This window comes from Hippichthys cyanospilos, chromosome 5, assembly GCF_059441005.1.
Source record: "Hippichthys cyanospilos isolate Australia breed blue-spotted pipefish chromosome 5, RoL_Hcya_1.0, whole genome shotgun sequence".
Classification (NCBI taxonomy): Eukaryota; Metazoa; Chordata; class Actinopteri; order Syngnathiformes; family Syngnathidae; genus Hippichthys; species Hippichthys cyanospilos.
The window spans coordinates 18305142-18323685 of record NC_142373.1 but is presented as its reverse complement, the minus strand read 5'-3'; the positions used below and the strand labels follow the sequence as shown (position 1 = coordinate 18323685).

The 18544-nt window shown below is 38.9% G+C and overlaps 1 protein-coding gene across 2 annotated transcripts in view; it reads right to left on the bottom strand.

The window, feature by feature from the left end:
- LOC148423856 (partitioning defective 3 homolog B-like) overlaps positions 1-18544 on the bottom strand; it is a 118281-nt gene that overhangs the window by 16527 nt on the left and 83210 nt on the right. For both annotated transcript variants that reach the window (XM_088415659.1, XM_088415658.1), the window contains exon 24: positions 2721-2797. In XM_088415659.1, the coding sequence (XP_088271785.1) occupies positions 2721-2797 (77 nt within the window). The remainder of the gene's footprint in view (positions 1-2720; positions 2798-18544) is intronic.

Here is an 18544-nt window from a genome sequence, read left to right as displayed (position 1 = left end):
ACAATACTTTGTTAGCGTGATAAGCCACACTGGCCTATGAAACCGCAGAGTTCAAAGTGTGAGGAAAAAAAGTGAGGCGTTCATAACGGTGTAGCGGACAACAAATTTTCAATGCCCAAATTACAATCTCGTCTGTAAGACATGAGTGATTTCATAATGCAGCAAGAGTTTTTGGCCGACTATGTAAAAGCAATTCTTTATTCTGCCTGTTGGAGCAAATTAGTTGAACACTTCTGCCTATATAATGCTGTGTTACAATTAAAACAAATGATTCAATATTTAAGAAAGAAAAATATTAAAACACAACAACCACATTTCCTGTGGTCATTTCTTTGTAGCTTAGTTTGCAACATTTCTCTGGTGGGTGGGTGAAGAATAATTTGCAGCTTAGCTCAGACATGTTTAAGTAGCGGCCCGACACAGGCAGTAAAAGTGTTTCTAAAAATAGCAACGGTCCAATCGTGTGTCACGTAATATTAGCAATGAAAATACTGACGTGATATTAGTGATGAAAACACTGCATAAACAAAGGAGTATAGCTAACATGTTTAGTAGCAAATAATAAGAGACTAATGCAAATGCAACACTTGAGAATATATTCTACTTGTGGCTTGTTTTACAGCAGAGAAAATGATAAAGGCGGGGGCGGGACATGTGTCAAAGAGGTTATCTGGCTGGCCTCTTCGTTGACAGCAGTTGAAGTCAATAGATGTTAGCAAAAGTTCATTGGATATAAATAACGCAAAGAAGTGCGGATACATGCAAATGCTGCACAGTATTTATACTTTCATTTTGTTGCTAACTTTATGAGTCTTTGGAGGTGTGAAGAAAGTTAAATGTGATTTCGGTTAGCCGTTTGAATTTACGCATTTACAATTTTCGGTTGGTAAGGATGAGGAAAAATGATGGGTGGAAAACATAAAAAGGGGAAAGGAAAGACGGTTGAATAATTAAGGGAATACATGCCGAAAATCAAGGTAATGTTGGAGCTGAGGCTTTGAAGTGGGAAGCAACTGCTTTGAAAATTGAGACTCGAAAAGGCAGAGTGACTGATGATGCATAGACAATATAGAATGTCTACAACTGTGTTAGCCATTAAGAGGAACACGTGTAAACGCTAGCTAAGCAGCTGTGGGCCATCACTTGTTGCCGACAAGTGTGAGGCAAACTTTTCCCTGCAACTTTGACCTCTTGCCATTCCATGAAGAAAACAAACAGAATGGAAGATCGGACTCGACTTTTTGAGAGTGCAATTCTGATCACCGATTACCATATTTTCGGCTGACTTTGCGCCATATCCCGCGCACCTCACATAGCATAAAAACCGCAAGTAAAACCCAGTTTTTTTGTTTTTTTTAATATTATTTTGATATGTTATATATTGTGAATTATATTTGGAAAGCAATTTTGTATGAGGACAAGGCACAAAAACGCATGTTTTGAGTAATCAGGTATTTTCCCCCCATTCTTCATATAGTACTTACCACAAATCATCTTTATTCTTAATTTCTGACTGTTTATTAGTAAAGCTTGACTGCCTTATCGAAAAGTTTTGTTGACACTCCCTTTAACAAAGCTCCATTTTGTGGATGCATAATGCAACCACAGCCAGTACTGTAGCTTCTATTCTATGTTCCTTATGATGCGGTGCGCCTTCTATATGAAAATTGATTTAAAATAGGCCATTCGTTGAAGGTGTGCCTTATAGTGCGAAAAATATGGTCATCGGCCAATTAATTTAAAAAAAAAAAACATTACATCTCTTAATGCATACAACAAAAAAAATATTAGATACAGGGAGAACACCTCACTGATTTGCAGTAATTTGTCCCATTACATTTTTTTTAAACTGTACAAAGAAGTTTAAAAAAAAAAGAAGAAAAGAGAAATTTTGCACATATTTTCGTTGGGGTGTGGGTATTCGTCGACATTGTTGTCTCATTCATGTGTGTTTTATGAGTTTTCAGTTTTTAAATGTGCTAATCTTGGCAAATTAATCATCTAGGCTTGTGTTTAAACACCCATCTTGAAAATAATTCTTTGACTTCCAAGTTGTGTATTATTGGAAAAATTGGTTTGGCACAAAATTATATGTGGCCTTAGAGCAAATCACATAATTTACTTTTGATCAAACCGAAATTGACACTTGACTTAACCTTTAATAAGTGAGCTATTGTAAGCGTTTTTTGCAATCAATCGAATTTTAAAAATACAGTACATTTAACAGTAGTTGTTTCCCAAGATTTTTGATTTCCAAAGTGTTAAATTATGGTTTAAATTCGAGTTATTTATTCATTTTTTTCTATATAATAGCCAGTTGAGTCGACCGTACGTTTAGTCATTACAAAAGAAAAGCGGAAGAAAATGACTACAATGTGGTCTACCACAAAAAAGCGGTCTACCTCATTTCCCAAAATGGAATAAAATTTATATAACAAAATCTTTAAATTGCAGAAGTATCAAGATTAGATAGTTCTGCAATTCTGAAAAATAAATAAATAAATTCAGGCATAAACAAGGGCCGCAGACACAATAAAAATACTGTAGCGTGACTAAGATTGCATCGATTGAGCTTAGGGCAAAGTAGTGTTAGAGATTGGGGAGTCACACGGTACTTTTAGGAAATATTTTGAACCCCTAGATTGGTGGAGCACAAAACAAATTGTGCGTATTTTGGGGGGAAATAAGAAAGAAAAACCAGAAAAAAGCAAGATGAGTACCTTGGTAGGGAGGCATACTGACGCTCCACCTCTTCATATTGTGGTGCAATTCGATGATCTTTCCCTCTGCCTGGAATCTGCGAGAAAAAAGCAAAAGTTGAGCTTGTGTTTGCGTGTCTGTCACTTTCTGTGGATCAGTGTTTACTGTTCAATTTTAGAATATTCACAAACACCCTACAAAAGATTGCTTTTTGAAAGCCCTGCTCCCTGTGTCGGTTGCCTCGCTGCCCTTGTGTTCTCCCAACAGAGGGCTTGTATTTGGAAGGGCTTTAAAGTGATTTGGTTACACAGCATGTCTGATCCTGTTGCTTCCCGAGGCTCACTCTTGCCACCATGGCTTTCTCCTGGTTAAATAAAACTATTGCACAGTCTTTGCCTGCCTCATGCTGCTCTTTGCATGTTCTTATTCTCCCTTCAACAATAATTCAATATACAACATCGAGCTTCAATGGGAAACTAGTAAGAACGCGCCGAAATGGAAATATTTGGCTGCAAGCTAGCGCTAGTTAGCGGTGGTTATTAATTCATCGCAACATGCTCTTTCAGACATATTGTTTAGTTTTTAATTGTCTCTGGGCCCAAAACCGAGTATGCAATGCAAATGCAAAACTTCGGTGCATTTCAAAGAAACACGGAGAAATACGGTATTTAATGTGATGAAAAATAAAATCACACGTAGAAGTGTGAAATGCACACTCAGCTTGTTTATATTTGCATGTGTATGGGTCTGAGTGATAAGGATGTTACTTAGAAAGGATTTAAAGTTGGAGCCTACTGAGAAGGTGGAAAGGGTTACTTGTGAATGTTTCACTCCAACTCACACATGATTAAAGTCATGTTTCATCTCCAAATAGAGGGAACGATTGAATCTCCCTCAAACATACTTCTTTTTGCTCCCCCAACACTCAAAATGTCTGTGTGATTATCCCAGGCTATTCAGTGGGGATATTTGAGCGTTTGCAGCACTCCTGAAAGACTCCAACTAAAGACGAGACGTCACAGAACCTAAAATGTCCTCTCAGTGAGGATAATATAGAGAAGCGTAAATACAACTAATTTTAACATATTCCGGGGTGCAAAATGTGATTGGTCTGCAGTGTAACAATACCGTTCTGAAAAGTACACATCCTTTTTTTCTGCCAGCACATCTCATGCCGCGGCAAACCAAAATGTGAGTGCATAGCTTGTTTACACACAGCGGAATAAAGAATAATATTAACATCAAATCCAGGAGAACACAACAAAGGGATCGGTGGAGTGCTTGCACGTGTGCTAAGTGAGGAGGAAGACAAAGGATTGCAGGTTTTACAGAAAACTAGGTTCTTCTCCCTTGGACTCACAGTAATATTGTCAACATAAAAGGGTCGGAGCGTGAGATATCACACGCATCCTCTTCGCTCTGTATTCCAGGGAATGATGCCAGGAGGGATATAAAGCACATTTGCTGGCCCCGCTTTCTTTTGAACACCTGTCTTTATAGCCCTAATATCTCAGGTATACAGAGGTGGGATATTAGAGGGGAACAGATATGTGGAGTGAATGAATGAAAGGGTATTAGTTGGAGAAGAAAGGAGAAAAGAGAGATTGCATGAATGAGAAGTAAATGAGCCGGAGCGGTTGAAATACATAGAAGGGAAATAATGAAGCCACTGAGCGGGGAGGCGGTAGGAGGAAAGACATGAGAGGTAGATTATAAAAGGAGGGAGAGAATTGAGTGAAGACGGGCTTGATAGCGTGGCGAGGTGATGGGACCATTACCAATATGATTTAAACAAGATAGCTCAAGGGGTGAGAAAATAGGAAAGGTTGGGTGACTGCAACATCCAACAAAAAGGTCAGGGTGATGATTAAGGGGTTATAATAATGAACGCACTGGATCAGGGGGAAAAATATAAAAACAACTTACATAAGAGACAAAGCCGGAGACAGTAGAGAAAAGATAATATGATAAAACATCCAATAGTCTGTGCTTTACTTTGTATGTCGAGAATTAGCGCAGAAAAAAGGGGCAAAGGGTTTCTTTGTAATATCTCGTTTGTACCAAACTATTGATTTTAGATTATGATCTCATCTGGATTCAACCATGTCAACAGATCAGCCCAGACTGGATAAACGCTGCGGTGATTAACTTTGAATACATCCATATATTTGTCTCAGTTTACTCTAAGTGATTTAACACTAATGCACTGAGTTATGGTTTTTCCGTTCTCAAATAATACCAGAGGGCAAACAAACATGTTTACGTGTTTCACGAGGCTAAATATGTAGCCTCTAAAGCAAGCAATTAACAGGATCGCTGAAAGTACTAAAACTGGGTTATAAATGCATTACCGAAAGCCCAAGGCTGAAAACCATCTTAGGGATTGGGACTTAATATGAATGTCCCCATATAAAGAAAATAAGGTCTGCTAATTTTGATAGAACACGGAGAAGAGTATCAAGGAAAAACTAAAAAACCCATTTGGGGAAAATAAGAAACCCTCAGAAGGGACCGCAGGTGGGAGGAGCCCCCTTCCAGGCTCAACAGGTCGCACTAGATGCCGATTGCTAAAAATAACACATTGTGCCATATTAGGGCAGGAAGTGTCTAGTGCGACTTCAGCAATTCTCTTAAAAATGTACAAAATATTTAACAACAGGGTCATTGTATAAAAATGAGTTTAACACCCCTGAGCGTCTCTAACTTGCCATGTTAAGCATGATGGCGCCCACCGTGGCTGCCGGCTTCTGTTCGCTGCGGTGAACAGAGTAAGACTTTCACGGTGTGGTTTCGTGCTATACATGTGACAATAATTCTCTATAATTGACAATTTAATGAAGGTAATGGTTAGAAAGAATTCAATTTGTTAAGGAACATGAAGTTTGGAAAATAATATGTAGTCGGAACTTTCCACATTCAGATTTTAAACTAAACACACCTATTGTCATCACTTGAGAAGATATTGATCCACAAAAATGTAAGAACCATGTCTGGTTCTGCTGTTTTGCTGAAAAAGAACTGATGAAAAACCTAAAAAAAAGAAGAACTACGCAGCGATGCTGAGGTTTTTTTTTTTTTTGTCAGTCATGACATTCCTCACTCACTGGCAGAGGCGAGTATTCCATCGGGAATGAGGTGGGAATTCTGCAAGTCTGTTACCGACGAATGCCTGTTTTGCTGAACAACAACCGACGGTCCAGCATGCATTTGTAAAATGATGACATGACGAGGGACGCATGGATAAAATCAAACAACGGGCTGGCGGACTGATGGTTTGATAAAATAGCAAAAATGACAATGACAGCAGCCCATGTAGCAGACGAAAGATGAATGATGGACCAGCAGAAAAAAAAAACAAAAAACATTCGTATATTTCTTCATGCTCCATGAGCTACCCATTTTGCATTCATGCTGAAAAACAAAAGTCCATTGTTTCAAGAAATGCACCGGCTCTATCAAATGTGAAAATAACACTACCACATCACTAGTGAAGGCAATCAAAAACAGGAGGTGTATGTGTGTGTGCGTGTTTACGGTGGTAGTGGTGGTGGTGGTGGGGTACTTCTACCACCGTCACGGTCCTGTTTTGTGCTGCTTTACAGTCAGGGATAAACTGAACGAAAAAAAAAAGTGTTGGTGCTGAAGCACAAGATGGTTCTTTAATGCCAAGGAAAAGGCCAAGTAAACAAAAACACACAAGCATGTATGTAGAGAAGCAACAGATGTGGATTTTATAAACCTACCACAGAAAATATCATCAACAGTAACGAGAAAACAGGCGTGACATTGCACAGGCCTAAGTGGACCTGCTACATTTCATAGTAGCCGTGATTGCCAGCGAAAAGGTTAAACATATTTTGGAAACTGCTACAACCATGTCCACAGACATACCTACATTTTGCTAGATTTTTGCACTTAACCAGACCTCACTGTGACTTCAGGAAGCACGAATGCAGGACCGCAGGCGACCTCAATGAATCCTACGAGGAGTATGCAGGAGATTATTTATGATATGCTACTTCTCTGAAATATTCATACACTGGCCAAATTTGGAATCGTATCTGCAGAGTTTGTATCATTTGATTGGGATGCCACAAGATAGAGGCAAACGACTGGAAGAAATTGTGCAAGTGATAATAGTGAAACATAGTCTCCATTTTCATTTCGTTACATGATTCATATTATACAAGATTCATATTCCTGATGTTGAACAATTTGGTGGGAAAACATTTCACCCTATTCTACAAAGATCCTGAACAGAGGACACCTCCGTAAGGACTTTTAAAAAAATCTAAAATGACAAAGGTAGGAAAGAGATAAACAAAAACATGCAACATTATTCCTAGAAATATCTGCAAGGGTTTACAAATGATCTTTTCCACAACAGTGCAAGATAATCATTTCCCGTTAGCGGGAAGTTATTTTTAGAAAGAGTCCGTTGGCTAGTCACGTACATGCGGGTACCACGTTCTTGAAACCATTATGCGCAAAATCTCATGCACACCAACGTTCTTCTATCGTATAACAGCTAATATCCGAGATATCAACCAATCATTTTTTCAACCACCAATATTGGCATCAAAAATCCCATGCTGGTAAAAAGCCGTCCTCATACTTTTGTCTCTTTATGCTTCTATTGCATGAAAATGTATGTTAGATGAAAAGCAGGGTGAGCAATATGACAGGCGGTGGTGTGAGTGCGTGATCAGATGACTGAGGCTGGAAAGCAGCACTGGTAGGCTAAACGGTCCGGTGACATTTCACAGCACAGTGAGCATGGAAGGAGTCATCAAGAAAGCTTCATTTCTCTTCTTTCAACAGACTCTTCACATCATATTTCAAGACTGACATGGATGGAGCATCTCAATTAGAACACTTGTGGCCTCCTCTCGCTCATTCCAATCTCACACTACTTAAGTGAAATACCGAGCTCCTCTGAGTGCTACAAAACACCCATACTCCACACATACTCTTAATTAGGATCTATATGTTCCTCGTGTGCACAATCATGTGCAGTGGTCCTCAGGCACAAATCTAGTCTTATCACTAAATGTAGTGCCTTGCCATTTATCCGCATAGCGGCCATCCTCACCTTTTATTGGCGGCTTCTCTTCTGACTACACATCAGTCTCGTGTGAGTTGTTTGAGTTCACTTTCAGAACTCATTTGCACTCGGCGTAAACATACACAATGAAAAATGATCAGAAACAACTTTCTCTACTTAAGTTCATGTCTCCACAATGCCTTTGACACTGCTCCGTTTTACTCGAAAAAGTAGCCATCTACTGCTATACTTCATATTCACTGCATTAAGTACAGTATATATGTCCTGCTATTAGAAAAGCAAATTGGTCAAGCTCCAACATGCTTTGTAATTTTTATATATGAATTGCAAGTTGAATGGTAAAGGGGAAAACATGTCATCTTACTGACAGGTAGGACTATAACCAGAGTTACATGGAGACGTGTTTTCCGACTGAAACGATTCTAAATGAAGATCTCTGGTAGCCTGATCATTTGACCTGATCTACTCCGTTAACCCGATCAGCAGTGTGACACGTCAAGATCAACCGCCCGATTTGTAAAGATGCTATTTAGCACAACAGTTGTGCTCGAGTAAGACTATGCCGAATTATTGTGTGCATACGATGATGCTATGATGCATTCTAATCAAAATGGAGTATGTGCAGACCGGACGCACCTCAACACGACTGTCATTCCAACTGGGAAAAAGAATACACCGACCCTGTGATTCTGAAAAAAAATTCCACTTGGCTTTTGTGTTTTCAATCCAATGGAGGTGTTTATGTGCAGCATTTTCATTGTGATTGGTCTTTCGTATTCATTCTAATTGGGTGTGTTGTTCTATAGTAACCCAGCAAGTAAGTGAGCACTTTTTGTTATTGCATTTCATGAGCACATGGTGCTATGGTTCCGTTAGCATGCTAACAAAGCATTGTTTAACAAATTATGGCAATACCCTATTTAAAAGGGGAGTAAATCCCCAAATTTGCTTTCTAATAATATAGTAAGAATAATATTTGCATTTAGACTTTTTTGTAATGTGTCAGATTTGCATTTTGTTTCCTTCTTCAAATGGAAAGAATGTTGTATCGCTTGTAACGTTTTGATCCACTGTATAACATCTAAGAGCACTTAAGGAAATGTTGGCATGGGCGGTGTTTCTGTGCATGTTTACACGCAAAGTAGAGGCTCTGTGCTGTTGAGAGAAGTTTTGAAATCAGAAGTCTCAGCACCTGGCAAAGTGATTGCTGAGTCACTGCTATTGATCAACAAGCCCATGAAATCTCGGCAGACATACACCATTAAGGTCACTTTGCACTATTGGACTGTAAAATCTCACTTAGAGAGACGGCGGGGTGTGCCAGTCCAAAGAGAGGGAGGATAGCGCAAAACAAAAATCTGCATCTCAAATAAATGTAGTGGAGGCAGAGGTGGACTAAGAGTGGAATTTTGTGACTTTTGTTTACACTGTTAACAATGCACACAAGTCGTGTTTATTCGCAAATATCTCTTCATGGAAATGTCAGTGACGCTCTCGAATTGATGGCCAGGAGTTAAGACTGGAGCGCAGTTAAATGTCAGAGCCGTTTAACTTGTGGTACAATTAAGACTACAGAAGGTCAATTCCTTTGAACTCATGTACCCGAGTGTGTCTCTAGTGACGACAATTAATACTACTTTTCATGCAAAGTGTGTCAGTAGTGTCTCTTTAGTAAGACAACACAAAGGAACAAAATGTATTAGACTATAACATAGGAATGTGTGTCAGGGCCCACAAAAACATTGAAAATATACTATAAATACAATAACGTATGTTTGAGGGATGGATGGATGGATGGATGGATGGATGGATGGACAAATGATGGATACAACTAAGCGAGGGAATATGGCTAAAACTGGGTTTTGAACCTATTCTATCTGAAATTAAACTTTTTTTTAAAGAGGGAAGTTTTTAGTTTATTTTAGTGCATTTCTGAAATATTGGTTGAAGTAAAGAGAGAAAAATGTGGAGCAGGCAAGTGCAGTGGGGGAAAATAACTGGTAGTAAGAAAGAATTTAAGGTGATAGCACAGGAGATAGGATTAGCCTCTGCAACAAATCCTGTTGAAAAATGAGCACAGCACACCGTAGCTAATACACACGTAGTGATACGAACTGTATATCTATATACTAACACATAAGTTTAAAGCTCACATGCACAGATTTTTTTGCACAAACCACAGTGTTCCCAACAGCTGAGCTTGTCCTTGAAAACGCAAGGTGGGAAGTTGATAAGCGGGGAAAAAAAAGGAGTCAGAGGTGATGCTGGAATATATAGGGCCATGGAGAGAGGGATCAGGAGAAGAGGTGCAGCTAAAAGTGAAGAAAGATAATTTACTTTTCTCTAAGCTTCCTTCCTGCCACCCAGATAGTATATCCCCGTTCCCCTACCCCCCACTTAGCAATGGGCACCCCTGAATGCGTATGTCTCACCCCAAACTTCCTCACTTCAAAAGGTTCCTCTTTGAGGATTAGGGGGAACAAAGAGAGGTGAATTCCAAGCAAGACTGGGGGGACAGAAGTAAAGTGGGAAGCATGGGGGAGGTAGATATTTAAGGGCGGACAATTAAGAGATATAGGAATGCTGGAAGAGAGTGCTGAGGAAGCAGAAATGGACGTCTTAGGTTGAAAAGTAGTCAGTTCCATAGGTATGAAAGACTGTTGGATTTTTGTGAGGGATCTAGGAATCATTTTTGCTCCATCTCCGACAGGAAGTATTAAAGCGTAAGTCCATACAGTATATGCTGTAAGAAGATGCAACCACCATCTTCAGTCACAAAGAAATTGACACAAAATAATGCATGGCCATAGAGAGAGCCTGAATAAAAACCTGACCTTTCTTTTGCATGCAGAGAAGGGGAGCAGGTGTCTCCCTTGACAGGATAGATGAAGATATAATATGATGGAAGCAACATTCCCCCTTCTCACCTGTTCATGATTGACTACGGGCTCTTGGTGTAATGGTGTCCGTTTCTTTTTCTCAGATTTTATTTTTATTTTTTTTACACTTTGTTTTCTTCATAGCCCTGACCTATTGCTTCATATTGTTTTGTTTGGGGTGCTGTTGTTGACTGCAGATAGGTTGGTCAATCTCATCTTGTATTGTGGAAAAGGTCATATATCGTATACCCGGGGCGAGCCACTAATCAACCCAGAACCAAGTTATCTTTCGATACATTGTTGCTAGATGTTACCCCAGGAAGACCACGAGCATTTATTGTCAAAGACCAGCCATTTTCAAGTGGGATACGAGTGCTCTTGGGGCTTTGTGAAGACATTTCATGGAGTACATGAGATTTTAACAGGGGGTCTGCAGGTAACGGTAAATCTAATTTAGCGATTTTTACTGCGGAGAGTAATGTCACACGTTTTTTCAAATTAAGAGCAAATTAATTGTAACATAAAATAACTTATTGCTAAAGTGTGTTATAGTGAGTTTTGCACAATGCTACCTTTATTTTTAAAGGTTCATTAGAGACAGAATTTTCATCCATCCATCCATTTTCTAGAGGCACTTATCCTCGCAAGGGTTGCAGGCTTGCTGGTGCATATCCCAGCTGACTTTATTTCCTTACAAAAATGCTTTGCGCTGATTAAGGGATACCTGGCTGAATAAATATTTCACAGGGGTACATCACTGAAAAAAGGTTGACAAGCACTGGCCTAAGGCAAGGGGCATACGGTATTATCACTCCTGAAACAGCCTGCAGTCAAAGCCTTTCGGCTAAAAATGTTTGCAGGCGGCCGTAGTGATTGCCTGAGTCCATTAACAATCACAGTTAAGAAAAAAAAATTCAACTGGAGTCAAATGACTTCAACACACAGCAATGAAAGGCGATTATGCAAAATTTGAACAGGCGCTTACGTAGCAGAGCAAATGTGAAATGATAAGACACAAATGCACGTCAGTAGACAAGAAGTGTGGAGAATGAGGGCAGCATTTCCTTTTGTGCGAGATGACATGCCTTTTAAGAGGGCAGAAATGCAACTACGTCGAGCGTTTTGTTTGCTATGTGAATAAAGTTCATGGCCAGACCCCTCTTATTATACAGGCCCAAAAATGCCAGAAGGCCAATGGATGAGTTATTCATCGAGTTAGTTCAACCGGAAGAAAGACCTTCCAAAAAATATAAGTCTGTTTAAAATGATCTAATAGGCAAAGTAACAGCACAATTCATATTTTAAAAAAAATGTAGGCTGCACTAACACACACACACATACAAAAAAGTGAAAATCTTCTTCAACTTTTGTTCCAGTCCACAATCGGTGAAAATTGGTCGAGAACAGACACAAATGAGTGTTGTGGGAATGGACCAGAAATGTAAGAAGAGAGCATGGTAGGGATTAGAAAAGTCTCTGAAAGTCAGTCACTTAATTTCCTGGCTAACCTGGGTATGATTATCTCCAGAGTGGGAAAGGAGTGCTTGAAGTCTGGGACCAGAATAATCCACGGTGACAAACCTCCACCTCTCATTTCCTCTAGATTAACCCACTCTGCTACTTAATGAAATGGTAAAGGTGCACTGATATTGCATAGTGAGAAAAAAAATAACAGAAGGAAAAGATTAACTGTGGAGACTCACCACTGCAGAAGAAAATAAAAACATGGCAAAACCAGACTAGCCCTTTGCTGAGATAAAGATTTAAAATGTTATAAATGGACACATAGTCCTGTTATAGTTTGAGTGGTGTGTAGAAAAACAAATGCCGTAATTCCCCAAATATAATGCACACTTTTATTTCCCAAAAAATGAATGCCAAAAGTATGAGCACGTCCAATAAACAGACCCTTTAAATTTGATTTTTTTTATTTTTATTCGACACCATTGGAGGAAAACTGATCTGTCGAAGCCAAGTTTTGACGCACACGTGCGTTTTTATATCGGTTGCATTCTTATTTACAATCATTACCGTGATGTACCGAGTTAAAGTATGGACATCAGGTGGCCATTAGCCATTGTGCCTGTTGCAGCTAACAGCATCTCGTGTTAGCTGAGGTTGTTATGGCATTATTTTTAACAAAAGAAGCCAGTCAACTGAACCAACGTTCGAGTCAATCCTTGTTCACACACACATAGTGAAGATCAAGAGTGCCAAGCTGTAGGTACCGGTTAGAGAACAGGGAAAGGTATTCCATTTGATTTGTTTATTAATTGCTGTCTTTTGGCCATCGTGTGGGTGCGTCTTATACACAGTAACAACGCAGTCCTCAATTTTCACCTTTGTCCTGAAATGTATACATCCCTGGACCACTTCGTATTGCTGGTAACTAAATAACCCAATAGATAAACAAAACCCAATAGATAAACAATCATAAGTGGTGAGCTGGGCTTTCGTAATTTGCACTTATGTCAAGTGGATTGCATAATGGTAGTCATCACAAAACTAAAAAGTTAGGGACGTTCAATAGAAAGTTTGCTTGTTCTATTTTTTGGCATATAATACAGCTTCCTCCATGTGCTGTCCGTGCAATAAAGTGGTGTGTGTGTGTGTGTGTGTGTGTGTGTGTGTGAGGGGGGGGGGGGGGTCAGCTGGGAAAGCTCCAAGCTCCACGCATAATAAGAGTAAGTGGTATGGATAATGGCTGCCTGGATGGATTGTCTAGTGTCAAGACTTCACTATAATTGAGAAAATGTGCCAATGCAAGGATTGCCAAGTCTTAAAGGAGATAGCAATTGAGGGGAAAGCCAAAATAGAAGAAAAAAATAAAACACCGGATGGAAATACATCTAGTCGGATCAAATAATGTATGCTTACTGGGGAGATAAAAGTTATCATTAATCAATGGAATAAATAGGAAAAATGCAAACATGTAGGACTTGGACTTTTGAGTGGGAAAACCTAGGTGAGATTATTATTTTTTATTTTTTTTAAATTATTGTTATTATTACTATTACTATTTTTAACTCTTTCAGTGCCAAGCGTTAGCTGAAAAGTGCCAGCCTTTTTTTTGAGGATTTTAACGCATCTTTCAAGGCCGACAGAATTTGGAAAGTTTGACTACGGAGACATTGGTGGTAACATATGAAAGGTTGGATTCCATTCTTTACCTAGAAAAAGAAAGTAAGCTTCGACCTCATTCTGTTCTATACTAATCACTGCTTGAAAATAGGTAATTTGAGTGACACCAAGCTATTTTGGACAAACGGTCAAAAGATGTCTTTTATGCACAACAGTGACTTTGACACAAATATTTTGTTTTAGTAGCACCTGAAAGATCTGAACAGTCCTTCCCTTTGATAAAACATGAACAAAACAGTAGAAATGTGTTTTGATGTCAAAATAACAGTTTGCGTATGTATATAACTGCATTACAACAGTGCTTGATTTGCATAATATTAAGAGGCGTGCTGGCAATCTATCCAGTCATTTAAAAAAAAAAAAAAAGGTAGTTCATAAGAATACTTTTCACCGGCACACAGCCTAAGTATTTTACACGAGGAAAATTCTCGTCCAAGGCACTGAAAGAGTTAAAATAGCTGACACTTGAAAAGCAGATCACATTCACAGAAAGGCACGGTCCCCTATTACGATTTAACCTCTCCAAAATGTTACTGCCAAATACTTGGTGTGACAGCCAGCCTGACCAGTGTCACGCCACTTTGACCGGTCTCCTGGCCGATGCCCCGCTATGGCGCCGGCAGGGCCCCAGCTGGCCAATTAGCTCCCCTCTTAGTGTGGCGATCAGCCAATGAAAATTCCTGTGAGATTTCAGTTCATCTGAACCCACAGATGGGCGGGCACAGAATAAAGTGAGGGAGAGGGGAAGGGGAGAGATGGCCATGAGTGTGAAAAAGAAGGTGAGAGGAACTTGGCGTTAATTCCCCGTCACTGTTGTGACATCTTCATTGAGTCCGCGGTGGGAAACAAATGTTCTCATTGAAAGTTGACATGAGACCCCTGATGTCTGTAATAAGCAAGAAATGAGTTTTCTGTATCCAATTTTGAATACATTAATAATGTATCATCTTTATAGAATACTTTCCTTAAATGTAAATGACGGATTCATTACGGGAGGGTCTGAACGTTACGAGGGAATGCGCACCTTAGATACATAATAGTCCTGTGACAATGTTTAATCATTATTCCCCCAACACAAAAAGTCAGCTAGCATCGTTTCATTTGAATCTCTTGAAAGTATGTATACATAACAGTTGTTTTCATGACCGTTTGGCCTCTTCAACAAACTGCACTGCTAATGATGAAAATATATCTCTGCGGATAAGCATTTCAGATGAAAAGTGCATTCATTTAAAAACAAATATAGTTGAGACCGAGACATCTGGCCTCATAAATAATAGCCTCATTACCTCTTTCGCTAAACTTTAAACGAGTAAACAAGTCTGTAAAGTTTCATGACGAATACGTTTTGAGGAATCGGCATCTTAAGCTAAATTGAAGTGTCCAATAGGTGAGTGGAAGAGCGATTAGCCACCTGGCTTGTAGGGTACTGGTGGAACTTAATATGCAAAAATCTGGTTGAATGACTTTTGTACTTGTGTTCGGAGATATCCTGGATTCAGACCACGCGAAATTTCTTTCCATCTCAGTCCTCCCAAAAATAAAGAGATTCTATTGAAGTGTACATTGATAAAACCAACAATCAATTCCATCTTAGTCCTCCCAAAAATAAAGAGATTCTACTGCAGTGTACATTGATAAAACCAACAATCGATTCCATCTTAGTCCTCCCAAAAATAAAGAGATTCTACTGCAGTGTACATTGATAAAACCAACAATCGATTTACAATTTTTGTACAAAAAGAGGGTGTAGCCTTTCAATTCAGTATGACCCTTTCAAAGTCAGCCCAAATTGGGTCGTAATTTGGCCATGCTAGAGAAAAATCCCCAGACACAAGGGTTAATATAGTAACGTCACAATGATGTGGCTATTTTGACAACGGGATTTTGGTCTTACCATCATATTGCTACTACCAGATGACAATGTTGCAAAGTACACCAACGTGACTGTGGAAAAAAATACAGTGAAAATTTAAAGCAAATGGGCCATAATGGCCGAAAGTATGGACACCCCTGTTTTATTTGATCACATTGGACGAAAATAATAACAATGACCTCGTTGTAAAGTGTGTCGAATTTGAAAGACTGACTGATTTCAGATGAAAAACGAACTATACTTTAGAACATTTGTTTTATAATTACAGAGTAATAATAGAACTTTTCTTGCTATGTGCACCAATTTTGAGTCCTGATTATCAAAGACAGCAGAGCACATGAAAAATAACTCAATCCCGGAAAGAATGTTTCTTCAGTTTATGATGTCAGGAAATGATGAATCGTGTCTGCTGAAGCTGGGATCAAGGCCCAACAATCAGTCAAGCAGCCACGGGTCAAGCAACCACAGTGCAGTTTTGACCCAAACTTTATGAAACCTAATTAGGGGGAGTCACACATGTTTAAAAGTGAGAACTCATGACATGTTGACTCATTTTGGCCGGCCGGCTGAATTGCATGTATGTCTGCAAACGTACTCTCTTGTGTTCAATGTGGAACTACTAGTTCACTTATATTCCGCTGCATGTTTTTTAACCTTTCATTCTGCTCAGTGAAGGCTCAGCGGTCAAACCAGTGAGGCACCAAGGCCAGACAGCATGGTTGGAGTCATCCACTAATCATATTAACATTCCTCTCTAATAACACAATCCAACTCTTCTTTTCAGACACTGACTCCAACTCTAACCCCTGACTTTTTTTTAATGCTTCATTGGATTATTTTCTGGATACAATTTCTACCATGAAAAAGACCATTGACACTATCAAAATCCAATTCCAAAGTGTCACAAAGCGCGCACATGTCACCATTTGCATCACAAATAAGAGCAAATTCAAGATACGAAAGGCGACACTGCTGGCATATGAGACAAGAGAGACCAGCGCTTGCGCCATCATGACTGTAGTGTAATACGTCATCACCATCCGTGATATATACTGTGGTCTTCCACGTTTCATCTTTACTCGTTTCATCCACACTTCCCGCAAACAATTTACACCGTAAAACTAACAAACATAAATTTCACATTAGCTACGGCTAACATTGTACATATTCATAAAAAAAACACCTATGTAACATACCACTTTGGGCTGTCACATCGGACTTTAACGTTGGCATGTCGTTAGCACTTTAGCAATGACATCACACAGGAAGCACTTTGCATGACCCCAAACTAAACTTTGAAAGTCAGCTATGCATGCCAAAAATAATTAAAAAATTCAATATTACTGTTCCTGTGGACTTGTAAATGATTCCTGGGTCACTGATAATGTAAAATAAAAACGTAAAAATTAAACGTCCCAAAAAGATGTCCCTCTCTGCACTTATCACCAACAATATCTCAAGGCAAACAAGTGAACTGCATTCATATTTTCAACTGCTACAATAATATGATTAATTTGAAGGGTTTAGGAGTGTTTTTTTTATTATTCTTTACATGATACATTTGGATTATTATGCACAAATGTAATTCTATATCTATTTGTATTTCCTCTTTTTGATTTATTATCATTTAATAAAATTCATTTAAAGCGCTTAGGAGCATTTTGGGGGAGTTGGAATGAATTAAGCTATCTAAATGTAAAAAGCGTTTCTACTTATGAAAGATTCACATTACAAAATTACTTCTAGAATTTCGTAAGTAGAAGTACCACTGTAATAATTAATTATGTGTGGGAAGTTGCTTCTGGATCCATCTACACCACATTTCGACATAAACAACATTTTGAGTTTAGTTTGGGATATATTAACTTAAACGTACCGGGTATTACATAGTTGTTCACCTGCCAAAATGAATCACAAGGTTTTGTTTTGTTTTGTTTTTTTTATGCTAGGCAAATATTTCTAAAACAATTCAACCAGTTTCCATTTAACCCTAAAACCAAAACAAAAAAGGCTGGGCTCCACCAAAAACAAATCAAAGTGGGTTTATCGAAAGTCAACATCTTTAGGTTGGCAAAACATGACCACATTTGCACTTGCACCAGATCTGTAAGATTGTGACTCATGTCAACAGTGCAGCTCACTCCTCAGGTCACTCCTAAGATTTTTAATTGATTTCATGTCTGACCTCCGACCGGGTCAATCCAAACCTTTCGACCTCTTTAAGTGAAGCGGCTTGGAGTTCATTTGGATGTGTGCTCCGGATTTTCTTCTCACTGCCGTGTGGCATTTGTAATCGTCTTTACGTCACATTTGAAGATTCGCCAAAAATCTATCTCATTTAAAACTCCCGCCTTCAACTTTGTTTTATCAATCAATAGCAGAAGTTGTGAATTGAGCGAAAGCAAATTTGATATAATTTAGCCTTAATTCGTCATATGAAATGTGTTGTGATCGCACACATGTAGTCCATTATGAAAATGTTGATGTCTTATAACTCTTTTTTGTGCAACAGGACTGAATTTAAAATCCCCGTAAAATAAAAATAAACAATAAACTTCTAAACTTGAAATAAAAATATCCTCAAACATTTTGCTGCTTTTTCCAAGCACTACTGCAGTTGATTATATTGAAAGTATTTGTATCAGTTGGTGGGGAAAGTTTTGGCATCTTTTGCAGATACACTTCAAAAATGTGGTATTTTAAAAAGGGATGTGAACTTTCATTAGCCATTTTAATTAACAGGGAAGGGTGATGTCGCATCATATTAAAGCAAAACTTGAGCCCGGTTAAACTGCTTTTGCAGATGCCAATGGAATGAGCCACCTGTTTTGGCAAGTCCACTGCGTAGATGGCAGATGTGTGCTTACAATAAGTCACATTGAT